This window comes from Telopea speciosissima, chromosome 10 (assembly GCF_018873765.1).
Source record: "Telopea speciosissima isolate NSW1024214 ecotype Mountain lineage chromosome 10, Tspe_v1, whole genome shotgun sequence".
Classification (NCBI taxonomy): Eukaryota; Viridiplantae; Streptophyta; class Magnoliopsida; order Proteales; family Proteaceae; genus Telopea; species Telopea speciosissima.
In genome coordinates, this window is record NC_057925.1 from 59571483 (window position 1) to 59599471 (window position 27989).

Genomic DNA, 27989 nt, shown 5'->3' on the forward strand with positions numbered 1-27989 from the left:
TACAGAAGCTTTCTTCAAACAGCCATCAAAATCTGAGCAATGTATTCCAAGCAGTTCTTTTATCAATTGGTGTCCCCCCCCCCCCCCCACCCCAACCACCCCACGGTCGGGAACATGTTACCATATCACCGTACTGCTTTAGGACCTACAAAATTGCGTACTAGTACCATGGAAAAAAGTCAAGGAATACTGACTGTCCCAATCAGATTGCTTGTAGGATCACCTGGTTCGAAAACAATGAACCTGAATGGAACTTTTCTTGGAAGTGATGTCCCACAGATGCCTGCCACTTCTGCAATATATCCATTTTTAAAGCTTCACACACCTTGTAATGCCTGCTCAAATTGGTGAGTTTTCGAACTCCTCAACAGCTACTAAATAAGAGAACCCATCATTGCTTGGGCTATAATTACTAGGATGACACTGGCGCCTTTGAGAGATCACTAACAAAGAGGATCGCTGAAATCAAACAATCATTATTACTCTAGTTAATCTTCAGAATTATTTCTTAACATGAATTCAGGACTATGCGTATTTGATAAGGATTGATTACTTTGAAGAACTAACTTTTTAGCTTCTATTAATATGTTCTTTCGCTGCCAGGTGTGATGTTTAGATGATTTATAATAAACCACATGAGACCATATTCTAAGTATTTTAAGGAAACAACCAAAATCCATGGTGTAGTTCTTATATGTCAAGGGAGATTATAAGTGAAACAACAGATGCATGTAATCAACTAGTGGAAGAATAAATGCATCCATATACCATCTAGTTTCTAACCAGGAATAGAAACGGATTAATGTTTACAATACAAACCTTCGTTCCAGCTATGATGGTAGAATTGATCGGGTGAGCAGCACAAGCAGTAACACCTTCTGATAAAGGAACAAATTTGTTTCGACTGTTCTGCTTTTCTTCCTTAGAAATGCATTGTGTGTCCTCACTAGAGGGGAAGGAGAAGGAAAAAAAGAAGAGTAAGCAGCTACTTTCAGTATTCATAACAAACTTGAAAGCATGCTAAAAGGCAAATATAAACAAGATACAGTAAACTAAAATGTCAAGAAAGAATAACATTTTACCCTTTCTGATGTGAAAAAGAAAAGTGGTAGATTTAAGGAAGTCCAAAATTGTGTCAAATGTTTCAAGCTATGAACTTCTAGAAGTATTAGTATTTGCACCAGGGAAAAAACAAATCCATGCAAATTAGGTTTATAAATATGGGTCTGGCTTCCTCACTTGAAATCCACATGGCAAGCTGAGCTAGGGCCTGGATAAAAATCTAAAAGATGAACCCCACTATCAGAGGATGACCCAACTGCATAGATCTGCACCAGAAGACATAATTTATTTTAGAAAAAAAAACATACACACCTGAGCTAGCTTGAGGTAGCATACTTACAAATTTTGACAAATGATTTACTATTGACAAAAGGAAGCTTCTTATTATAAAACAATTGTTTGCACATTAAGCTTCCTATTTACAGTACTCAATCAGATATTTGAGTCTTGAGATATTATAAAGAAGACAGCCATTACTAATGAAAATATGGAAGGATTGCAAATGATTTCAATGAATGATCCTTTGGGTATATTGGAACACCAGGTAGTCAAGGCTGAATTGCTTATGGACCTTGAGATCCAAAAAATTTAATGAAGGAAAATGAGATCAGTGGTGTACGTGCAAATTTCAGGAACTGAAAAATGAGGATGATGTAGGGAATGGAATGCCAGCTTAGGAGTTTGAAGCATTATTGCCAATGAGATCCAAGACTGCAGAATTAGGCTTTCTAAACTTTAGTCTTTAGGAGTTGCATAGAAATATGAATACAAGGAAAGTTTTATGACAGATGGTATCCTATTAGAATTAGAAAAATAAGCAAGATAATGGCTTATCGTGGTTAACTAAGTTGTTCAAGAGGCTGAATAAAACATAGTGGTCCGCAAGAATTCGGGCAAAGCACACCATCCACCCGTTTGTGAGAATGAGAGATATTCAAAGCTGCACCAGTAACAGCTGAATCAAGCTTATGGCTGCAATTGGAACTTTGGGAGAGAGCGATTGAGCAACGACTAAATAAGAAACTAGAGTATTGAAAGATAACACATAAGGAACTAAATCAATCTATCAATACAAAGTTAAAACTCATTCTGAATAAATGAAGGTTCTTAGTAGATACTGCTTTTATTTTCAAAAGATGTCCAACTCGAATATGTCAAATGAAGCATTATCACACTCAAAAACCTTAACACCACTTACTGATAAGCCATGTGGCATTAGACCATACAAGAAGGACCCAAGTTTACTTTTTCATGACCATTCCTGATATAGTAATGCTCCAGTGGTGATCTAAAATAGCATAATATCACCCTGCCAAGTAGTTTAGGTTTTCTAATGTCACATTAGAGAGTTGGCCAGGTTGTAGGGCTAAATAGAAACCTTCTAAATGTTTTCTCTATGCAACTGGGTAAATGAAAGCCCTAGTGATGTAGATCCCATGTCTGGCCTACACTACCAAAGAAAGAAGAAGAACCAAACTTGAGGGCCAGGACCAGCAGCAACAGCCCCATTGAACTAGGTTTAATGGGCCAGAATTGGACCAGGTCAAGCCAGACTATCAGGGCTTCTAGAAGCCCCAAAATCTGCTGCACCGATTTTGGTACAGCTGGTCTTTGACCAGTCAAACTTCAGCTGCTGCTTAGTTAGTTGCTAGTTATGTTTTCCTTCCTTTTTAGTATCATTGCTTGTTTAGAAGGCTGGATTCTATAAAGCCTTATTAGTTTCTATTTTCAGTCAGTTTCTATTTCCTACCTTCCATTTTTGTAAGCTTGCCTGAGCTATTAAATTGGCACCCATTGTATGGAAGGATTACCAATTGATGAATGAAATTTACAAGCAATGTTTGCACACTATTCTGAGAGAGAATCCCTTTTTCAACAGCTGGGATAGCTGTGGGTGAGAGACCCAGGGCTGAGACTGCCCAACCCTTACCCACCTCCATCTCGAGCTCTCTTTTCTCCTTTGTTTGTGATCCCTATTGCTGCCTATCAAAGACTACTTCTCCATCAGTTTTGCATCTGCTGAGTCCCAACTGTGGTGCTAGAAGATTGTCATCAGTACTGCTGAAGATCAAACAACAAAGGTCCTCTTTTCAGTCCAATCGAGCTCTGTTGTAACCTGGAGTTTTCTGCAGAAATCGATCCACTATTGGTGACTCTCCTATGTTCTGTTCTCTAAAGGATTTTAGGGTTTTATTCAACCTTCAAAAAGGGCTGCTCGATCTCAGTTTGGGCTTCTTTTACTTGCTGCTGCTGCTACTTCTGTAATCCCCTAGTGAGTACCTAAAGTTCTCTCCATTCAACCCTAATTCTCAGTTGTAGGTTGATTACTTCTTCTGTTAAAATCTGGTTTGTTCTTCCTCAGTTCCTTGGAGTTTGAGGACTGTTTGGGACTGTTGCCTTCGGTAGATAGTCTGACATTACCTAAAAAAGGAGAAAAAGTAGGATCATTTATACTCCAATAACTAGTGCTCTCACCATATTGCTCACTCTGAGGTTTCATCTTGCCCACAAAGTTCAAGAGTCATGAGTTTTCACTTTGTCTTATCTAGCATGATTAGTTTGAGCATTGGTGATAAAAGATGCCATGTCATACATAGTTTCACTGAACAAAGAGATGAACCTGCTAATCACACACTATTTCCTTCAAATCCTATTATTACAGTGGAAAGATCACAGAATAAGAAATTCATGTATCACTAGCAACGCAATAATGTAGTAAAGGTCAGATACATCCAACGACAGGGGGAAAAAATCCTACTGAACATGTTGTTAGCCATGATGGTTTTCTCAAGTATGAATAACCAGATGATATGTCTGCTCCATTCCTAACAATCCAAAAGTCACAGCAAGATTGATAATTAGTGGCAGGAGAAAAGATAGAGATGAAGTAATGATATTCTGCTTGATATCAAAAAATTGCCAAACTTTTACTCACAACCAAGCAGGAGGTGGGCAATGCATGTGAGTAACTTCAAAATTATTGGTATCCAGAACACCTGACCTACACAAACAACAAACGATTATAAGAAGCAAATTCACTACAATTAAGTACCGGCAGAAGCACATCATCTTATACTAGAGATCCTCAAAGTTGAAAGTATTAGCTTGGATCATTGAAACAACGAACAGCTAATATTTCATGCCAACCAAAAAAAAAATGGTCGACAAACACCGCCACAACATTTCATAAAAATACAAAGAAAATGATCTTAGTCTATACACAGACCAAGCAAGGAGAAAGTTTGTGGTGCTTCACATTTTGGTACAGATTTCAGATCAATAAAGCTCTACATGTTCAACTTGAATATTGTTATTGAGAAATCAATGAATGCTGTAAAAAACATTTTAACTTAAAATAGAAGCCAATCACTCCCAACAATGTCATTTAGAGTATTTACATTTTTGCAGGAACACAGGCCAAGTAGATACTCAAGGTGCTGTTCCGGATATTTGGCATTTAAAAAAAAAAAAAAAAGAGGAGGGCAACAGAATACTAGCTCATGTTTCTTTCCACGAGATGAAATCTGGAAACTTTATCCGAGCATGACTATAAGAAGTTCACAATTTATTAAGAACAAGCCGTAGACGATAAAATCCACAAACAAATATAACAGAGTTTCTCAAACAGGCTATCATACCACTTGGAGCTCGCTCTCCACTCTTCAGTCTGAATAAACAAACACAAAAATTATCTATCTAGTTATTATATGTTCTCCAAGTCATTACTACAATGAACAGTCGAAAGTCCTACTTATTTGGGTCCTCTCTTGAATTTTTAAGCAGCAGCTTTCATTGGTCATCATTAATGCTTAAGCAAAAATTTTATGTAGCCACACGTCCTGTTCCATCAATTCTATTTTCCAATCTTTCCTCATTTAATCCACATCCCTCATTGTTCTACGGTCATGGAAGACAGTACAGTTATGAAAATATTGAATACTGATTCCTACAATGTCCATTGTGCTTTCTTAGCCATCAATAAACTGAACTCAACTCAACTCATCTCATCTCAACTAGGTGTTTCCCTAACTAAATGGGGTCATCTACACACATCTGTTTATCCATTGAACTCTGTTAAAAGCCATTTTTGTGTGAACCCAACGCCATTTATATCTCTTCCCAAGTCATTTTTGGTTTACCCCTTGGAAAATCTCACTAGACTAACAAGATTTAGAAATAGTGTGCCATACTGCCATTGGCTCCTATAAGAAATTCCAAACAATGAAATGAAGCAAAACATTAAATCATTCCCTGACCCCTGTGTCTTATCCTAGCCTACCATCCATAGATACTAAACACTGCTATCCTGCATGGCATAAGGCAAGTTTTGAAGTTGGTGCTTATCCCATTTGAAAAATAGTTTTGGCATGAAATATTACCTGCTTTCTTACAAATAGGTATGAACAAAAATTCCTCTAAGAGTAAAATAATGACATGCAATAGTAAAGGAATATAACAGATCATTAAAAATCCTGGCTTATTAATAGCAGGATCATGATCAACTTGAAGTACCGCGACACAAAGCAATGAAAACTTTAAAAGAAATAAATATTGTATGTGGAAAATGATCAATTTCCGAAACCTACCAACCATCATCAAGATGGAATGCTAATTGATATGGACAAGATGGGTCGAGATCAATTGAGTGTATTTCCTTTGATAAAATTTCTGATTGTGCCTGCATGCAAAATATAGAAAAGCTGTTGAGGAGTCTATAGACTATTAAGGCTGAACAGTAACTTGTATGAGTCAAGTATTTACAGATTTGGAACTACACTCACAGAGGAAGTTTCTGATATAATTAACAGGAGAACAGATCCTCTGCTAACGCTGGTTCCTTCTCATGTTTACTAATGCCTTTGAAAGGCATGAAAAAGAATACACACATGGGATCTGGTGTTATTAGCCGTCTCTACATATGGCTTTTTATGCTTTAGATGCCATACAAAAATGAAGAAAACAACTTGAAAAAAACACTGGACGCATATAGACCTAACCCAGTCCAAATAAAACACTTTAATAACAATTAAAATAAAGAAATAAACTCTAACTAGATTAACTGATAAAGTAAATCTCGTATTCCTACCTCTTACCCATAGTTTAGGCCCATTAAAGTGGTTTATTACAATAAAAACCCATCGGACCAAAGGCCCAACATGTGTAGAATGCAACCCAATGCTTATTTCCAACTAAAATAAGCCCATTTATGTGATTTATTTGCATCATGTAAGCTCTCTACTAAGCCAATTACAGGCTTCTGGCTTCCAGAGAAGCTATGAATACACGCAAGGCCTTCAGGCCATCCCAATTATTTGAAGGATTTAATCAAATTTTGCAGTCTTATTCTACTTGCAAGTCCTTTTCACAGTAGTATTCTTCAGAAACCTACTGATCTGTTACCAGAATTTAATCAAATTTTGCAGTCTTATTCTAATTGCTGAATTAGTCCATTAATTACAGTGCCAGAACTATCTGACCTAAATTGCTGAAGTTATTAAATTTTCTCTGTTTTCTGTTTTTATAATTACAACATGCGATCTTGTTTGAGCTAATCCCCTACTGGATTTCCTGGTTCGGGATTAGTCTCTTTACATGGATCATGGATGCTGGGATGAAGTACAAGACCAAAAAGAAACAAGAGAACATTATTTTTTAACTGAAAAGGATGGAGAGCAATTATATAATAACTATGCATACCTTCAAGGGCCTGATTTTCTCTAGCAGTGATGCTAGCTTCAAAGATGCTAGAGGAGGATGACTAACCTGGATGAGAAGAGAAATCAAATAATACATATGGTAAACCTTTCATTCATTTACATGAGATTCAACTAAAATTTACTGCAAGAATACCGTAAAAGGCAATCTAAAGGTTAATGATGTTGAGTTTTTCCTTCTTTTTTTTTTGGGCCCCCTCTTATTTGTTGAAAAAGCAAGGGCAAATAGACATGCTTCAAGGAACGAATTTTGACAATTCCTAAAAGTAGAAAGATTATTAATGCATAACTGTAAAATGGTATCAAGTAAGATCTATTTATATTATCCATGTGTTTGGATAAAAATCCTGAGCATAACCTTGAATCATTCATGCAGGCAACAAAACATGTTTAACATGACATAATTTAGGTTCAAGACATGCACAGCCAAGGATTCAACATGCCAGAGTCTTGGGCATCACATCTCTGAAGCATATATATACATATATATATATATATATATAGAGAGAGAGAGAGAGAGAGGGATCAAGATCTTGTTTTTGATTTATGAAACTAAAGTAATCATATTTATTGTTTTACAACTTTATCAGTGTTTAGCAAGCCATAACAAGAATGTTTTAATAAATAACTTTAAATTATTCAGGAAAATAAATCATGTTTTTGAAATTGTTAAATGCATAATGTGAAGGGGACTTTATTGGCTGTTGGGTTCATTGTTATTGATCATGATACGGAAAGTGTCCAAGTCATGATATGTTTATGGTTCAGTCTCCTTATGTGTTTATGTTTTAGTTTCCTTATTAGTTTGTAACTATAGTTGTAGTTGTAATCTTAGTAGGATTCCTACTTAGAGTCTGTCTATTAGGGTTTCTGATGTTTATGTCATACCTTGCTGTGTTGCTCTTTCTCTGGTTGTTTCAGCACAGCGGCTATCATTCTTCTGGTTGTTTTCAAGCATTACTGGAGGAAATGCAAGATTTGAGCTCCCTGTTGCAACAAGATCTTCTCTTGCCGTCACTGGCACAATGAGGCTATGAGCACCCTCAAAATCAAGTTGAAGGCCTTAAATTTGCACGGACATCAGAACACCGGCAGAGTTTGGAAGGATTATTATGCTAAGGTTGATGTTGTGGTGTACTTGGTGGATGCCTTTGACAGGGAGAGGCTTGCAGGGTCAAGAAAAGAATTAGAAGCCCTACTTACTGAAGATTGGCATACCCTAGTTATTATCCATTTGAGTTATCATCACCTGATGTCATGATCCTCATCACTATCGGTGGTGTCGGGATCTTCATTTGATCGTCGTCATCAGTATTTTGGTTCTCTCCTTCTCACCAAGCCTCAAGGCCCTCGACATATTGGAGTTATTGTTATCCAGTCATCAGCTGAACATTATTATTATTTGCTTGTTCATGCTATTTGCTCGTGTCCTCAGCAACAATATTTTCTTATGAAGATGGTTATACACTTATACTTGTGGTATTCAACAACTTTATGCTGCTACTTGTGGTTCCCGGCAACCTTATGCTGCTACTTGTGGTTCGCAGCAACCTTATGCATTATCAGTAGTTTCCAGCAACCTTATGTTGTGTTATGTGGTTCGCAGTAGCCAATACTGCACTTTTATCAGTGGTCCGTAGTAACCTATACTGCATTTTTATCAGTGGTGTGCAGTAACCTATACTACACTTTTACCAGCAGTTTGCAACGACCTATGTGATACTTTTATCTGTCTTCTTTGTGAAAATTACTACTTTCCTTCCTTGAGAAGGGCTTATGATGTTGTGGTTGCTGGTATGATATTTTGGCTTGCAGTTGATATTCTCTACCGCTTATTTTGTCAGTATTGTCTGGATTTATTCGACAGAAAGGTTTTTCCCCACTGCTGTGTTGATGGCTAATGTGCTTGTATTGCGCGTTAAAGGTGGTGTTGCTGATGACTCTGGCATCTACAGAGATTATGGTTTGCTTTCTCCTTGGTTTTGTCACAGAAATTTAATTATCTGTAAGGTTCTTATCTATAGAGAACTAGTAGAGAAGTCCCATTGATGTTTCAGAGTATTCCATGCATATAAAAATGTGATCGAGCAAGGATCAAAGCTTTTTTTTTTTGGTGATATGTGACATATGGATGGAGAGCTTGTTGATTGAATCCACACAAACCTATGTCAGTTCACATACTGTTTCAACTTCTACCTTAAATAAATTAAGGAAAAAAATCCTCAGGCTCACCATGGTCTTGGATATTCTTCGCATCAACGGCTGATCCCCTTTGCCTCCCCCCCCCCCCCCAGCAGTCTGGGATGCTCTTCCAGCCACCATTAGAAGGCCTAGAGTGAGTGGTAACGTTTGTTGTCTGGACAGCTTCCTCCTCTAATCAGTTCTCCCAATCTGCTTGGGACCTTATCCATGCTTGAGGCCTTGTGATCCTTAGGTTAAAATTGTTTGGCTCAAGAATCACATTCCCGCCACAGCTTCACTGTTTGGTGGGCCCTCTCCCGCTCATTGCCATCACAGTCCTTCCTCATCCAGGCAGATTTCAGCTTCTCCCTTTTGCTGCCTATGCTGGAACTCCTATGAAGATGTCGACTACCTCTTCTTCGCTTGCCCCTTCTCCTCAATTTGGAAAGGCCTCCTAGCCAAATTTTGGACGGAGAGAAAGGAAGAGAAGAGATTTGGACCATGTTAGATGCATTAAGAACGAGGATGGTAGAGTACTAGTACGGGATGAAGACATTATGGAGAGATGAGGTGAATACTTTTACAATCTACTAAATGGAGCTACCATGACTGATAGGATGGATTCGGAAGTGGAAAGGAGTAGTCCTGGAGTCAACACACGTCATGGACATCTACAACGAGTAGGTGAGGCCAAAGTTAAAGAGGCCCTAAGAAAGATGAAGGTGGGCAAAACACTGGGACCAGATGAGATCCCAATTGAAGTGTGGAAAAGCTTAGGAGTAAGGGGGGTATCTTGGCTAACCAAGCTGTTTAACAAGATTTTGAGTACAAAGAAAATGCCAGATGATTGGGGGAGAAGCACTGTAGTCCCAATTTATAAGAATAAAGGTGATATCTAGGATTGCAATAACTATAGAGGTATAAAACTAATGAGTCATACCATGAAACTATGGGAAAATATCATTGAAGCACACCTAAGAAGGGATACTGATATATCAGAGAACCAATTTGGCTTTATGCCAGGGAGATCCACGACAGAAGCTATTTACCTTCTAAGGAGACTTATGGAAATTTTTAGAGCTTATAAAAGGAACCTCCACATGATCTTTATCAACCTAGAAAAGGCCTATGATAGAGTCCCTAGAGAACTCATTAGGCATGTCCTAAGGAAGAGAGGGAGCTCAAGTAACCTTGTGGATATAATTAAGGACATGTATGAAGGCGTGGTGACGAGTGTTAGAATTGCAGAGGGCCAAAGTAATGAATTCCCAATTACAATTTGGTTGCACCAAGGATCAGCTCTAAGCCCTTATTTGTTTGCACTCATCATGGATGACCTAACTAGGCACGTCCAAGATGAGGTCCCTTGGTATATGCTTTTCGCGGATGATATTGTTTTGATAAATGAGACAGTGGAAGGTACTAATGCGAAACTAGAGTTATGGAGATCCAGCTTGGAATCAAGAGGTTTTAAGTTAAGCAGATCCAAGACAGAATATATAATGTGTAACTTCAGTCAAACCAGTAGAGGAGATGAAGTGGTGAAACTTGAGGAGCGAGAGCTACCACAAAGTGATTGCTTTAGATACCTAGGGTCAACCTTTAACAAGGAGGGCGATATAGAAGATGATGTTTCCCACAGAATTAAGGTCAGATGGATGAAGTGGAGAGATGCATCGGGAGTGTTATGTGACAAACACATGCCTGTTAAACTCAAGGAGAAATTCTACAGGACAGTAATCAGACCAGCTATGACATATGGAGCAGAGTGTTGGGTAGCTAAGAAGAGTAATGTAGATAAGATGAGTGTAGTGGAGATGAGGATGTTGAGGAGGATGTGCGGCAAGACCAGGAGAGATAAAATAAGAAATGATGTTATTAGAATCAATTTGGGTGTTGCACCAATCCAGGACAAACTCCGTGAGAGCCGCTTGAGGTGGTATGGTCATGTACAAAGGAGACCCATGGATGCACCAGTAAGGAGTGACCAAATTCAGTTTGACGGAGCTAAAAGAGGTAGGGGCAGGCCTAAAATGACTACTGGAGAAGTGGCAAAAAAGGATATGCGTCTGAGAGAGCTCAATCCTACTATAACTGCAAATAGAGTTGTTTGGAGGACAAGGGGGGTGTAGCCGACCCACCCTTGTAGGAGGATGTCTCTAGGATGCTGCTTTGACTACTGCTTTGACTTCTTCCCTTTTTTTTTTCTTTTTTTTTTTTAAACCTCTATCGGATCCATGTAGTCGACCCCATTTAGTTGAGATAAGGTTATGGTTGTTGTTGTTGTTGTTATTCCTAGCCAAATTTTGGCCTCAAAGGAGAAAGATCATGCCATATGTAGAGAATAGAATTCAGTGGATATGTCCTTTTCTGGCAATTCCAATTGTATCATCGTGGGTAAGCTAGCCTTTGGGGCCACCATCTACCATATCTGAATGGAGCGTAACCTTAGAAGATGGACTTCAAAAGCCAGATTCTTTCATCCCTCCGTTGCTTTGTTGCGAAAGATGGAGCGCAACCTCCGAAAATGGACTTCCTTGTAGCAAATCCACTCGACAATGCTTGCACAAACGATGAATCACTCACTCCTTTTGCTCACTGACTGCTCGGGTTCTCCTAGCTTCACTTCTCTTGATAATGGCTAATCAGGTGATAGAAAAGGCAAGAGAAGATTTTAGAGAGAGAGAGAGAAGAGAGGAGGTAGAGGAGTGAGTCACACTTCACTTTTGGGCTTTATCTTCATTATTTATAAAGGGTAAATTACATGTCACCCCCTGGTTTTCAAAGGAAACTCAGATCACCCCCTGGTTTTTGGAAAAACTCAAATCACCCCCTCTACAGTAACAGTGTTAGTCTGCTGTTAGTTATTGGTGTGAAAGGACTACTTTACCCTTGTACTAAAACAATAGAATTAAATTTACAATACTACCCTTCTTTCATCTTCAACATTGGTCAAGGGTAGTTTAGGGATTTAATGCTGACATCATCACTTAACAGCATAAAATTAACGGTAGGGACTAATTTGTCATATTGGGGGGTGGAATGGATCCTACCACTGAAAAAACATGTTAAAAACAAACTCTAATAAAATTGGGGCCAGGACTTGTACACGGGAGATTCCTTCCATCGAGCTTGTCCCATAGGGGGTAGAGCTGGCCTCCATGCAGGCCGTGCACACCATGCATGAAAACTTCTGCCAATAAAATTTGATCTCTCACTCTAATTTATCTCTTAATCCAATTGAGTCATATTGAATCAATAACTCTTATTTAGAAATAACACTACTAAAGAGTCCCTTGGTTGCTTAAATTGGGAAGAGGTAGTATCCAATTGGAATATCCACCTCTGATATAATATTGGATAATGTCTTTATTTCTAATTAAAGATATTTACCAATATGTACATCAAAATAACTCTTATTTCTCCCAATACAACAGTTAATCACTCAGGTCCCTCCACTTAAACAATAGCGCATAACAATCCTCAAGGCATGGCAAAAATTATTGCCACCACCCAGACCGTTGTAATAACGTGCACAGAGAATCTATACCATTGATTGGACCAATAAAAAAATTCCAATACATTTAGAAATTAATTATATATACTAATATGTAATTTTTTTTAAAAAAACTTCTGTAAACTATTTACAAATCATGCCATCGGATCCAGATTCGTTCAATCATGTACAGACACTCTCTGATATTCTTCATTACATGAAGTGGATTCCGTGCTGAGCCTCTCTTTTGTACTTAGTTTGACACCATGAATCCAGCACACCGATATATAGTCCAAGAGACATCAACATTGGTACATCAAAACCCATAATGCCTACGTGCTACAATAAGGACCTCTTAGGTCAGGGGACCAATCAAAAGCTACATATGAGAATCTTGTTGCTTAAACATCCAACAGTACACCACTTAAGATTCTCATGTGCTCCTGTCCAGTGTACACACGTATATACACTCACACTCTTCTTGGAATCATCATTCCATAAGACACAATGTGACAACCGTATGAATGAAATGCCCAATTCTGTCGCTAGTCGTGAACACTTTGAGGTAAAAACCTAAGGACAACCATAGCCCATTAATATCATGTGTAATAAAATGAATTAAATAATTAATTATTGGATTTGATGGACACACTTCCAACATCTTCTCCTCAGGTCCAATCACTCCTACTATCCTTTGCTTTATTCTCTTCCTCTATTGCGTTTTTTCCCCTTCCTTCCCCATGTCTCACATTATCATAGGGTTGAGGGAAACTTTCTAGAACTCAATTGAACCTTCATGCTTTGGGCTGAGATTAGAGTGTTTACTTTCCTACCCTAAGGTGACTCAGATTGCAAAGTTTGAGGCCAGAAGGCTGCCTGAACTCAAGAGTTCCAAATCAAATTTCAGATCTGATCCCTTGTCTTCCGCTATGCACAACTTCATTATTTTGATATTGATCCCTTAGTAGCATTTTCGGGTTATCATTAGCTGGATTCAAGAGGGTTGCAAGTTAGGATTCAAAACCTTAAAATTTCAGGTAGGTGGGAGACCATACAAGTGCTAGGTTACTGCTAATTTCTAAATCAGTCGAGAGGTTGAAGGTGACTTGTTTACAAATTACACATAAATTACAGAAAATTCCAAAAATGTCATTTCCATTCAAATTTATTTTGAGTTTGTTCTGTTACATTCACACACTTTTCTGCAATTCCAAAAACATCATTTCCATTCAAATTTATTTACGGTTCATACCTAGCTTTTGTTTGCCTTTCCAAAAGGGTCCTAGACTTACTAGAAATTACAGAAAATTGCCACTATCTTATTGAATTTCTGTCACTTGTTAGCGACATAAATCAGGGTTTTGGAAGCTAGGCTGCATTATTCACGAGAGAGAGAGAGAGAGAGCAACATATGTTGATCCTTTGGCTAGTAATTGGATATAACTTATGAGTAAAAGATGAATCTTTCCAAAACTCACACCATGTTTTCACTGCCACTAGAAGGGGAAGATGCCTGATTATTTCATCCCTCGTAAGAGCCCTAGTTAATTACTTATGAAGTGAGGAGACTTTGCTCATTACTTCTTTTAAGAAGGGAGACGAGAGTAAATTTTCCTTCTAAAACCCGGTTTCCATTTCAAAGCTATCATAGACCACAGTTCATGCCATCTTTCCATGCTAGAATCAAGCAATAAAGATCAAATAAGCAGAACCTGAAAGGTGCCCCTGCCCTTTACCTCTTTATGACTTTGAAAAGCCACAGATGTTCTTCCTCCACGAATATCCCAAACATAGATGATGCCATGTTTACTTGCCCCAAAAACAATCTATATGGAAAATATGAGATTAGTAGGTTAATTGACAAGCTCGAAAACAACAGACCTAAAAATACGAAGGAAGATTCTTATAAATTCTATGAACTTAAAAGAATCCTACAAAAATTGAAAATGATGAGCTTCACCTGTATATTTCCTTCTAGCAAAGGAATTTCAAATAACTCATAGAACACTCTTAAGATGATGGCAACATATAGAAGAAGACCTAGTCATAATATTCATTTGCTAAACCAGCATTATGATTTGTGTAAACAAAGGCTACTTTTTGTAAAAACAAACAGCATGAAAAAGAAGCATAAAATGGAACACCAACTAATTTGGGGGTGGGGGGGGGGGGGGAAACATGATGAACCACAAATTCAAAAAATAATCATATTTTCAGTAAGGACTCTCTTAAGATCAGCAATACTAACTCAAAACAAGAGGAATTTTAATACATGGTGAGGCACAAAATTTGATGTGGCCAATCCATAGGGCATCTATCTTACAGTCACAATAGCTACATCACCCCTTCACATGTTATAATTTAATTTAAATTGTGAATTACATCACTAACCCGATTTTCCACATTTAACTGGATACTATTAATAGTGCTACGGGAATTGGTGGTCAGCTCAAGACATGGAAGATTACTCGCTCTCCTGTCCCATACATTGATGATGCCGTAAACATCAGATGCAAGCAACCTGAAGGAAAGGTTAAAATGGAGATAAATCATTTAGCCGAACAATTACCATAAGAAGCACAATGTGGAAATTCCACTAATAAATCAAAGGCTCGACAAAAAAAAACAGATAAGATTAGCAGAAAGTATAAGAGATTTTAAAAGTCAGCATAGTAAAACTGCCTGTTTATTCTATTTATCACTAAATACCATATAGATTCCCTTCCAATCCCCAATGAATTTAAAGCAACACCATATGACATGGATCTATATGATGCATGTAGGCTACGACTGGCTCTGCCAATTTTTAAGGTCAACTTTTCTTGAACAGTGCATAGAAAATATTTAAATTAGAAAACAATATACATGATAGAATATTTAACGAATCTTAGTCATATAGAAGTGTTTCTCAATAGCCAAGAATCCCAATCTCCCAGACCCACACCCAACCATAAAAGCTTTATCGCATTTGGGTAACAACACTGTGAGGGTTCTAGTTTAACATCAGCTGACTTGCTTTTGGAATTGAGATGTGTGCAAAATAAGGAATATCTCTGAAATTTTGAAGAAAAAACATTATATTAGAAAATATAAAAAAATGATGTCAGACAGCTGGGGCACAAGCATCAAAAACTAAAAATAATAGCGGACAGCAGCATAATAAGGACAACAGTTGGTGTCCAACGTAGCACCCCAAATGCTCAACACACTGAAATATCTGTAAGTATGTAATCATAATGTTGTTCTAGACAATCACCTAGTTAGCCAGGTGATTGTAATTATTTTTCTTCTTCATTCTTCTACCCATAATTTGTTTTCTTTCTGCAACAGACTTCCCCCTCCACACTTGTACTCCCTGTATTTTATTTAAATTTAAATATATATATATATATATATATATGAAGCATCCCAGTAGTGTGAGATGCTTGTTAGTACCAGACACAAAAGACACATGGACATAGCCAGAAAATGACAAATAGGTCGTTGTAGGTTTGTAGCATAGATGAACGGGACTAATAAAATGGGTTTTTGCCTTTTAGGGAAACATTTATATACAGGGCTGTGAAAACATTTTACGTTTAGATATTAGATAAATCAAGACTATTGGAGGATTTTGTGTATTAAGAGCCTGATTTCATGGGTGAATTGAAAAGGGGAGTACGGCCTCATGAGATGCCTGCTAAGTTTTAAAAGGACAGCCATATGGACTCATTTTAGTCTAGAGCACAATGATCCTAATAGGATGGTCTGTCATATTTCTCTTTACCTCGACATTGCAATAGATATTTGGAGCTCCTATTCCTTCTTTGGTTGGAGTTGGTGGACACAAAAGGCCCCAGCAGGTGCTTATGTCTCCACCTTGGGTTCCCTTTCGATCTTGAGCTCACATTAACAGAATATCACACCATTCACAATTCTTGAGAACTACAGAGGGAAAATAGAAGAATATTCAAAGATGCTCGCCATCCCACATACAAATTTATGCAGCACCTGGATTTTGTTTCTAGATTTCTCTTTCATACAAGTGTTAAATGATGCCAACAGCTATTGGGAGGGAAGGGTGCTACACAGCAACAATGATACTTTTCGATGGATTATGTCCTCGAATGGACTGCATGTTTTTGAAACACTAAAAGAAAAGAAAGTGAGAACTTAAACAAGAACTAGCGGGGTAAATGCATGGAGTTCAAGAGAACCCAGAAATCTAAAAGAGCATAGTGCCATAGTCACCAAAAAAGATATCGGCAAGGTTCTCTAAGCCATTTAACATAGATCTCCAGTACATCCTTCATTTGGTTAGCATATCTGCTTAAGAGTTCTTAGACCTAAGCATCCATTAGAATTTTAGAAGTTTTCCTTCATCCTCCATAAGACTCAATTAATTACAAGAGGTGGAAACACAATAAAGGGAAATCCACTGCTGATAAACAAAGGAAATATCAAGTTCATCCAATGATCAGGTATGTAAGTCTGGAATAGATACTCCAATTTAGTTCTGGTCCTACTGACCTTGATTTGTCAATGGAAGTAAAAGAAATATCAGATAAACCCTTGAGGGTTTCACAACCATGCACCGTGACGGTAGGCCTCTTTCTTAGCACCTGTATTGTTGATAAACATGAACATTAGAGTCAAGACCAGACCACAAGACAGCTGATAATAATAAGAGATAACTTTGTCCAAAATAATCAACTAATTAGAATCCCACATGCAACCATTTCTTAAAATACTTATACTTATTCATCCAAAAAAAAATTGCTTATACCATACCAAAGAACGCAAAAAAAAAAAAAAAAAAAAAAAAAAAGGCCCAATGTTACAACTTGCAACCAGCCTCACACAAGATAGGTGTAGACCATAGTTGTCAAGGTGTCGCCTAGGTGACTACCTTGGCATCCAGACGCCTTGACAACTAGTGTCGCCTTGATCGCCTTGCGTCCAGGCCCATTCAACGCCTTGGGTCGCTTAGACGCCGTGACAACTAATGAGTGGACACACCAGAAAATATATATATAAGAGCATGTTAGATGGACCAAACTACCATTCTGGGCATGGACCTAGGTCAACCTAGTGTTCTTGGCAAGTAGCAGCTCTGAGAAGAGCAAGCATCCATCAAAGCACACTGTCAATAAGCCCCAGACTACAGGCGCAGAGAAAATAAAGGAAGAAACTGACCTCTGTTGGTTCAGAAGAGACGTAACCAATATCAAAAAGAAGAACTTCATTACTCTGCATTGATGTGCAAGCAACCTGCAGAAGTACACAACCATGTCACGAGTTAGGGATAAAGGTCAAGAATATAAAGCATTTGGTTGGAAATAGAAAATCTTCTAGATAAAACTAGCAAATGCAAGCCATGAGCATCTGATTATTGTCTGAAATTAAGTGCTTAGAGCTTATAATTTGACTTGGACAGTTATTAACATAAGAGAATGCATGTGAATTGTAGACTGGCATAAATCAAGAATACACAACAGTAGAGGTCCAAAGTAAATGTATGTCCAAAAGTAAAAACATAGAAATGCATACACGTGCATATTTCGTTGTGGCAGCTGGAAAGACCATGAGATCAAATCTGACAGTAGCAAGAAAGATTACAACAACAGCAAATAAACCTACATTTCTTCATGGAGATTATATTAACACACATCACCTGCAAGTATGAGAGCTAACATGCACCATCCTTGAACCCAAGCTCTTTGGCAAAAAATAAAAATCAGGTAATGCACATCACCACCCTTCCTCCATGAATGTAATGTAAGGGTGTATCTACATCAGTTAACTACTATTCTCCAATAACTTAAAGATCATAACAAATAAATAAATGAGCAGGAAAGGGGCACCATTTGAGGATAACCCCATATAAGTTTACTAAGTTCACAAGTTTCATTTTCTTTTTCTTTTCTTTTTTTTATTCGACATGATATTTTCTAAACAAACAATCCTTTTCAACCACTATAGTTCCTTCCCTCAGGTCACAAGCTTACGCCACTTAAAATTACAATCACTTTTGATAATACCAAGTTTCTTCTTTTTAACTCCAAAAATTAGTGAAGTTAAAGATGAATTTATGTGTCATTAACTGGAAGCTTTAGTGGCAACCAGCAAGAATGTCCTTGTCATTATCCAAATTTAAAACTCCTCTTTATGCAGCTATTTGTCAGAAATTGCTGGCAGGAAATTGCAGAGCTTAGTACTCCCCCCTCCCCCACCCCAAAAACGGAAGAAAGAAAAAAAGTCGCAGATTGGATGACAAGAAACACTCACCTATCAATCCAACCTCTGCTTTAAATCAGAACAGATCTCTCAGTACAACATGAGACCGTTGTAAACTAGTTTACCAACATAGAGTTTATTTCACTCTAGAAAAAACTGGTGTCAAGATGATCTAAATTTACTAAAGAACAACACTGCCATGATCTGAGGAACAATCATTTTCATGGCACAAACTTCAACAGGAACATGTAGCAGACTCAATATAACAGCACATATATTATGAAGTATGAACATAATCCATATGTATCAATATGAACCATGAGAGGTGGTGAAATCTTCTGAACCTCATCTTGGTTAACTGGATTCCATCGAACGACATCAAGTTGATGAGTAGAAAGGTGCAGCAAATGTTTAGTTTCATCTTCTTCCAAACCTACAAACAATCACACTAAATCAACCTAATGCAGTAAACACTTTTATTCCAAGCTGGACTTCAAGTAGAAAATAAGAATAGAAAGTACTAGCATATTCCCAATACCATAGAACCAGCGGCACATGACACAATCATGGTAACTGAGAGCTAAGAATCCTAGATGCAGAACAGGAACATAAGAAAACAAGTTAAATTAAACTACTAGAACATGCAAATTATGGAAGGCAAACATTTCAATTAGAAGCTGCATATCGTGGTTGTCACTATATTCATAATAAAGTATAAAGAAACCACTATGTAACAAGAACAAATCATGTGCGGTACTCAAATAAAAGAGTTTAAAGAGCATATCGGAGACCACCAATCCCAACCTAGATTGGCCATTCTGGCCCGATTCCTGACCAATTTCTAGAGATATCAGCTAGTGTAGGCTAGTATTGGCGACCACCAATCCCAGTCCGTGGAACCATGCTCAACTATGTTGCTGTTCCCAATCCAAATCAGGTGATCCAGCCAGTCCGATCCTAATCTTTGAAACCTTGTTCAAATATGGTCTCACATGCAACTTCAGAGAACCCACAAGACCCAGAATGCATCCATACAGTCAACGTAATATGTTTGTTTCAAGGATGTCCTATTATTGTTCATGTAAGGTGCAGTATAGTAATGACCATATACAAGTTTCACCATCTCTCTGAATTCATATGAAAAGGAATCAAAATTCTGGAAGAGGATTATTCGGACACAAAAGGCTTAATCTTCAGTTTGATAGGCAGGTTTTCTACCACTATAGTTTCTTGTATGTCCAATCCAGATTGTTGAGGTTTGGTGTCTTGACTTTTGATGATTGGACTGCTGTGTGGAGCCTCCATGAGACGCAACGCGACCCGGAGGCTCTTGCATGTTTCACGCGTTGGACCCGCTTTGGACTATTGCGGGGTATGGAGGGGGTTCGGGGCAGCAGTCCCCGAGGAAAATTTTGTAAGGACTATATGAGTATTTCAGTAAATTTCCTGCATAGGGTTTCGCAACTGTATAACGAAAAATCTGAGAGAGGTGTGAGGACGAGCAACTGTAACCCTATTCTCCATTGATAGTGGAACAGATCTCATCTCACCGTGGACGTAGGCAATCTTGCCGAACCACGTAAATTCTTGTGCGTATTGTGTGATTGTTGTTTGCGTTTCCATTCTTCACTACATCGTGTTCGGTTCAACAAATTGGAAGAGGATTTATTCGGACACAAAAGGCTTAATCTTCAGTTTGATAGGCAGGTTTTCTACCACTATAGTTTCTTGTATGTCCAATCCAGATGGACAAGCATATTTGGATTGGCTATATATCTTGGCATCATCCAGCCATGGACCCAGCCATTAGTTGAACTTTTGCTAGGTAATGGCAGCCAATGAATCATCAAGTTTCTACATGAAAGGGACAAAAAGAAATGGCACTCTTTCCACCACATGGCAGATATCATTATTCATGAAATGTGCAAAGCTAAGACAGGGTGGGCAGTGGAATACATGGACCTGTTTGTCCCATCACTTCAACTGCTATCTACTAAGAGTAATCCAAGCATGTTGCTCCAAACAGGGTAGCCAACCTCTCTGAGTCTCTAAAGATACATCATGCAAGTCAGAGGAAAACGAAATGAGAAGTTGAGAGTTAGATGTCACATCAAAAGAAGGAAGAATAATGTGTCAAGGAAAGATAATAACGCCTAAAACCATAATATTGTCAACATTTCCACTCAACTGGTCCGTAGATAATTTTATTCCTGGCAAGCTGACAATCTCCTGCAACATACTCTGTCCCAGGGCTTCAGGGAAACTATTGGTTATTGTCCTCATAATGAAAAGTATAGGGGATTTACTCATTCCAAGGCACTGATGAAAATATTGGCCGAATGCCTTTTAGACTTTTAGTAGGATTTTCTTCACATGAATCTTGCAAATTAAGTGGAAAGTCACTAGATAGTTTGATATGCTAATGACTGATAAACATGACTCAATGAGATGTCGACATAAGCTTGATTGTTGCAGCATAGTTTTGTAAGTAATCTGTAAGAAAATCTTCCATTATTGAATCCTACCATATTGAGTAGTGAGGGAGCATTGGGTTAAAGTTGACAGGCAGAGGGGAAAAGTCTCATCTTTCAGCAGGGTATCAAGGAAGAAATAAATTAATAAATTATCCGAGAGGGGTGAATGGATCAGGAACTCTTGATTTATAGGGATTGGATCTTTCCAAAGAGGTCAACCATAGCACATGACATCCTTGCCAAGATGCCTTTGCCGTTGGTGGGGTTATATACACTGGTGAAAGATTTGTTTCTTTTCCAAAAGATTGCAAAACTAAGACTGAATTGTTGACTTATGGAAGGTAGTGATACTACAACTGTTTGAAAGTCAGATTGGTATCTCCAAATGCTGATCAGCATTCGGTCGTTTCCTTATAAATCTTCCCTGAAAGGAAAAGCAGTGAAATGGCCTTAGACTATTTGACGTATTTTGAATCAAAGTGTTCTTAGGAGATTTTATCTACTGTGAAAAGAATATTAGGACTGACTTTCATTTTGCAGGAAAATAAATCACAAGAGAGGTTTCTGGATTAATTGAGAAAGAAAATACATAGGAAATGTACAGTTGATTTTCCATGCAACGCTAGTTGAGACTTTTGACTTCTTCAATTCAGTTCAGCTGGGTAATTGACAAAAATGTATATGTGTACAAACTTTACGTTCTGTTTACATCTCGTGTTTCTTGGGGTATCAGTCCATTGGTATTGAAAGATTCAAAACATCTGATTAACGCAAACCATGAAAGTGAAATTGCCGAAGCGAAAAATAAAATCCTATAACATATTTTGAAGCTTAACTTTAAAAAGAATATATATATATATATATTATATAAATAAATATGGAGAAGAGTTTTCTGTCCGGGAGCATGGCCCCTGCGCCAGCGCGGGGACCAATGGAAGCACGCACGGAAGCATCAACTGGGGCAGGATTTCTGCCTTTCATGAGGGCGAGGCGGTCATTTTGCCCCATCCTGTGTCTGGGTGCAGGCGCCACGCTCCCAGACAGAATTCTTTTTCCCTATATATATATTGCAGGGGCATCTTGCATCTAAGCAAGTATTTGGGTTTAATAAATGAGATCATTCACTACTACATGCTAACAACACAATATGCTCAAGTCGATGACACTTACATGGTGATAGACCACTACTCAGGCAATAAAGAGTTTCAAAGTCATGAATTGTTAAACACCCCGATTTTGTTACTGATGCCAAGTATATTCCCTGAAAGATTCAAGAGTAGAAATCAGCCAAAAAAATTGAACGAGTCACCAAAAAGAAATGGAAAAATTAAAACAAAAAGCAAGGAATGATGTGTTAACTTCAACTGCTGAAGCAGAATGCCAAGAGAGTTCAAATAGGAAGTTATGCTGTCATTAGCAATACAATTGCTTAAACGCATAACCAAATGCCAAACGCCAATCTGGTGTTTCTAAGAATGTCACTCTTCCTGTAATCAAAGGTGACTTACTTCTACTAAACCGAAACATTTAAACAAATTCCAGTACAAGTTTGATGGCACAGTTTATTAAAATTTCTCAACAAGACTCAACTTGAAAATTCATCATAAATCCAAAGAACATGAGGCAGCATAAAGCAAAGGATAAATATATAACTTCTAAAATTTATCTTATTAAAGAAATGTTTCTAGAGTTTTACCTAGATAAGTCATTTTACAATCCCAAGTCAAAATAATCTTTGTATAATGTCAAGACATATCATCATAACTGTTAACAAAACAGTTTGGGGAATAATGCTTGAGTGAATCGATGTGATCCCTCAAGCTCTTTATTTATAATAAAGAGAAACAATATTATATGGACATATAGGCCCTTACATTGCCGACATAGGCTGAACAGAAAATAAATGGATGAAAGGTCCAGAATACCCCCACGGTATTCTGGCCCATACATTCTAACACCCCCCCTCAAGTTGGTGCGTAGATATCACACATGCCCAACTTGACTAAAATAGGATGAAATACTTTGCCACTCAGCCCCTTTGTGAACACTTCAGCCAGCTCATCAGTAGACATCACATAGGGAACACAGATTAGCCCAGCTTCAAGCTTCTCCTTGATGAAATGTTTGTCCACCTCCACATGTTTAATTCGGTCATGCTGGACAGAATTATGAGCGATGCTAATGGCAGCCTTATTATCACAATATAACATCATTGGAAGTTGGACAGCAACCCCAATGTCTTGCAACAACCCCTTAAGCCACAACAATTCATAAATTCCATGAGCCATCGCAAGGAACTCTGCTTCAGCACTGGATCTTGCCACCACATTCTGTTTTTTACTACGCCAAGTGACAAGGTTCCCACCTACGAACGAGCAATATCCAGAGATGGATTTCCTATCACTTGAACCAGCCCAATCTGCATCAGTGTACGCTTCAACCTTAAGATGACCATGGAGAGATAAAAGTATTCCTTTTCCCAGAGCAGGCTTCAAATATCGTAAAATGCGAAAGATTGCCTCCATATGAGAGGAATGAGATAAACTGGCTGACCATACTAACTGCAATGGCTATGTCTGGTCGAGTGTGAGAGAGGTAGATAAGTTTGCCCACTAATCTCTAATAATGACCTTTGTCAACTGGTTCGCCTCCCTTTTCTTTGATTTTTGTAGTAGCTTCACTAGGAGTGTCTGAAGGATGACACCCTAGCAGCCCAGTTTCTGACAGTAGATCTAAGACATACTTTCTTTGAGACAGGAAAATGCCCTTAAAAGAACGAACAACCTCTATCCCTAAAATAATATTTTAGAGTCCCTAGAACCTTTATTTCAAACTCACAGCCAAGGAACAGCTTAAAGTTTTTCATCTCATTACCATCATTGTCGGTCACTACAATATCATCAACATAGACTATGAGGATAGTTACCTTATCACCCACTCGTTTGATGAACAAGGTATGATCAGCATTGCTTTGCTTGTATCCCACTGAAAGCATAGCCTTGTGAAATCTACTGAACCAAGCTCTAGGTGACTGCTTCAATCCATAGAGGACACGCTTCAGTTTACACACCTTGCCCTTGGTAGCACCACTAGAAAAACCTGGAGGATTGTCCATATATACCTCTTCCTCCAGTTCACCATGGAGGAAGGCATTCTTCACATCCAACTGCTGAAGATCCCATCCAAGGTTCACAACACAAGATAGCAATACCCTTACAGAGTTGAGTTTTGCTACTGGTGTGAATGTCTCCTGGTAGTCAACTCCATATGTCTGAGTGAAGCCTTTTGCAACCAGACGTACTGTTCCACTGTACCATCAGCCTTTTGTTTGACCACAAACACCCATTTACATCCCACTGGTTTTTTCCCTAGAGGAAGAGCTACAAGATCCCACGTATTATTTTTGTTCAATGCTCTCATTTCTTCCAACATTGTTGCCTTCCACGTTCCATCTGTAGATGCTTCCTGCTAATTTTTAGGAATGGAAACAAAAGAAAGAGAGGATACAAATGCACGCAAAGAAGGAGAAAGAGAACTATAAGAAACAAAACGAGAAATGGGATGTAGAGTGCAACTCCTAGTGCCTTTGCGATGAGCAATGGGAAGATAGGAAGAGGAAGGCTTACCAAGAGGAGGATCTGGATCCTGAGTCGGCAACTGGATAGGTATTGGTGCTACAGTGGACTAAAGCTGCCCTTTGCTAGAACATCTCTTTTTATAAGTGAGAATGTTGGAGTTGTCAATGGCCTTCTGAAATTTACTAATAGTTCTCTATACTGGAGTCAGCTACCCTAAATAGGAACATCACCACCACTTGTTTCCATGATCTCTCCCTGGAATGGATTCTCCTCGGGTGAAGGGACAGCAATCAAAAGAGGCTAGGCAGCAACCATGGGAGGCTGGGCAGCAGCCATGGCAGGGTGGGGGTTTTGAAAACCTACATCAAAGTTGGCTCTGATACCATGTTAACAAAACAGTTTGGGGAATAATGCTTGAGTGAATCGATGTGATCCCTCAAACTCTTTATAATAAAGAGAAACAATATTACATGGACATATATGCCCTTACATAGCCGACATAAGCTGAACAAAAAAAAAGAAGAAAATAAATGGATGAAAGGTCCAGAATACCCCCACGGTATTCTGGCCCATGCATTCTAACAATAACAGATGGACTTTTCATACGCTTTACTTCAAAAATAAGCTTCCATCCTGGCCTACATATTATGATCCAGTGTCTTAGAATTCTTTCCTTTAAAAGATACCTGAAAAACTCTCTCAATTAAGTCATGTAAAAGTTTCTCAATTATCTCCTTAGGATTATGTTGCTCTGAATTTCTTGGCTAGCTCTTTATATGAAACTTGTCTTAATTTACTATCATAGTCGTCAATGTGGCTAAGTGACCCAAGGCGGTCAAGGGGGAAAAAAACCAAGGCGACACCTTGACGACTATGTTTACTATTGTATTTCTATAAGAACTACTAACAATTGCTTCCTACCTTCTCTAATTTAAAGCTTGCAAATCTGTAACCAGGGTTATCAGATGTTGTTTCGTCTTATTTCATGCAATAATGACAGTTTTTTTCATCCCTACACAAATAACGCCAAAAATTGACCACTCTGCAATAATCAATACATTTCTTCATTTGAAAAATTATCGATGCAAATAGAGATCTAGAATCACCTTGGTGTCAAATTCCAGTCCAGAAACGCCCTCTCTGGAATAGATCATGAAGATATATATATACATCTTGTCAGTCAAATGAACAAATTACAAGTGAAAAAAGACAGCGTGAACACATGGACAAAAAATTATAGACAATAGCCAATAGATAAAGACATGAACAGGTAAAAACATAGAAATAATTCATGCATAAAGGAAGGACATGGTCCCATTCATTAATTAATATCACAAGACCATTAAGCCATTGAATGTGAAGAAATAGTTTCCATAAATCACAGTCAAACCAAATGATACTTTTCGCAACCACACCACAGGTCAGGGCAATAAAGAAGAGGGAGAGAGAAAACATAAACTGGGACACTAAATAACCAATGTAGGAACATAAAGCAATACTAAAATTATAAATCATAATCAATCTGAAATTAAGAGTAACAAAAGGAAGAAACAAAATTTTCATTACAATTACTGAACCAACAATTTTAAGGGTAAGCAAAAGAAAAGAGGTTGTATGTACAAAGAATTCATAAATCTCTTCAGAAGAAAAAAGTTAGTTGGTAGAACAATAATTTAGTTCTCTATAGAGAGTAGTGAAAATAGTTATTGGAAAACATGGAACATAGTAGAAGTCTGGACATTCTCTTAGATCAGACAACTTGTGTCTGTTCAGAATTGGAATTTTTAAGGTTGAAATAAAGGATATGATTGTGAAACGTTGATGAAAGTTTCAATTGAATTGACATCAGCTTTTTAATGATGGCTAGTGGAACACGGTTTGATTAGTCATATTACCTATAAGGAATCAAGCTAACACTAATGTTTATTCCACAAAAACAAGGACTAGGTGTCGTTTGCTCTATTTAGTTTCATAAATTTAGCAACTGGGTAAAGGATCAGCAGTAAACGGGAGAAGATGACAAAGCAGGGCCATGACAAGAGGATCTTTTGCAGCTATGCAACATCATAGAACTTGGATGATACAAAAATAATGCACTAACCTTCTAAGACTAAGAGGTGCCAGATGATTTGGGTCAATAATGTTGCCAATTCGATGCATCTGCACAGTAGAGCTTGAGTTTTACAATCCATGACTGCATAATGCATTTAAAAGTTTAAAAAAACAAAATGTTAAGCTAAGGAAGCAAATGAAGGAGCACCGACTAATGAAGGCCCATACATGACTCGGACATCTCCTGCCACCAATGTGGTACGAATGACTGAAAGCTCCTATCTTCACAGAATGAAACAGTACGAAATTTAGTGTGCCGGCAACATCAACTGCAAATAAGTCAGCTGATAAGTTTTTCTTCCCCCCCCCCCCCTTCCCTCTTTTTCACTACAAAAGCCCGCAATACATAAATGGCGAACAAAAACCATAGAAAATAAAATTAAAGGGTAAACATAAGAAAAGGACATACCTCAGAATAGGATTCAAGCAACAAACTAGACATTTCATGGCGATACTTGGAAGATAGCCTGCCATCCAACTCGGCAATGCTCCTCCTCCATCGAGGCCTTGAATTAAAGACAACCTCAATTTAGTGACTCTTAAAACTAGAGAACACATCAACTTCATCTGCATACATGATCCTCGAAGAAAATTGATTACAGAAGAGTAATTACCTTCGGATGGGTTTATGGCCTTCTGGTGAAGTAGAACGAAGAACGACAAATTTGTCCATGGACAAGGCTTAGCTAGGGTTAGCGAGGATAGCCGATGGTGTACAGCAAAAGCAGTTCAATGGATGTAGAACAACAACAATGGAGAGATCAAAAGGCTTCTCTGAGCTCCGAAGACCGATACTGGGATTTGAGTGGAGGGAGTGATCTGAGAGACGATTTTTTATCGTTAGTGACTTGGCGTCATTATTCAAGGGTTTCCCGCCTTTGTGTTTTATGACCAACCAAGCTTCCAAACTTAGCCCGTAAACCGATCGGATTCGGCTCGGATAGTGCCATATCCACATCCGCATCCAATTAGCTTTCGGACAGTTTCGGATAGTGCTAAATGGATACGGACACGGATACGGATACGGATATTTTATCCGTTTACATGTAAATATAGTTTTTCGGATAGCTACAGTCTATCCATATCCGCATCCGTTTAGCTTTCGAACGGATTCAGATAGTGCCAAACGGATACGAACACAGATACGGAAACGGAT

At 38.2% G+C, this 27989-nt stretch overlaps 1 protein-coding gene across 4 annotated transcripts; it reads right to left on the reverse strand.

Annotated features, from left to right (window-relative positions):
- Positions 1-118: 118 nt before the first annotated feature.
- On the reverse strand, positions 119-27554 carry LOC122641381. 4 transcript variants are annotated; one of them, XM_043834589.1, is made up of 18 exons: positions 27448-27554; positions 27243-27339; positions 27002-27055; positions 26823-26881; positions 25828-25861; positions 22314-22404; positions 19014-19102; positions 17629-17703; positions 16963-17054; positions 14845-14974; positions 14190-14279; positions 6760-6825; positions 5649-5740; positions 3998-4063; positions 3821-3887; positions 1240-1328; positions 820-946; positions 119-459 (listed from the first exon to the last, which is right to left on the reverse strand). In XM_043834589.1, exons 1-18 carry the CDS (start codon positions 27504-27506, stop codon positions 340-342), a joined length of 1497 nt encoding a protein of 498 aa, XP_043690524.1. In that variant the 5' UTR covers positions 27507-27554; the 3' UTR covers positions 119-339. The 4 variants fall into 4 exon arrangements, with proteins under 4 accessions (XP_043690524.1, XP_043690525.1, XP_043690526.1 ...); XM_043834590.1 differs by having other exon boundaries at positions 27002-27102; positions 27448-27466; XM_043834591.1 differs by having other exon boundaries at positions 26823-26915; positions 27002-27102; positions 27448-27466.
- Between the last annotated feature and the right edge of the window lie 435 nt (positions 27555-27989).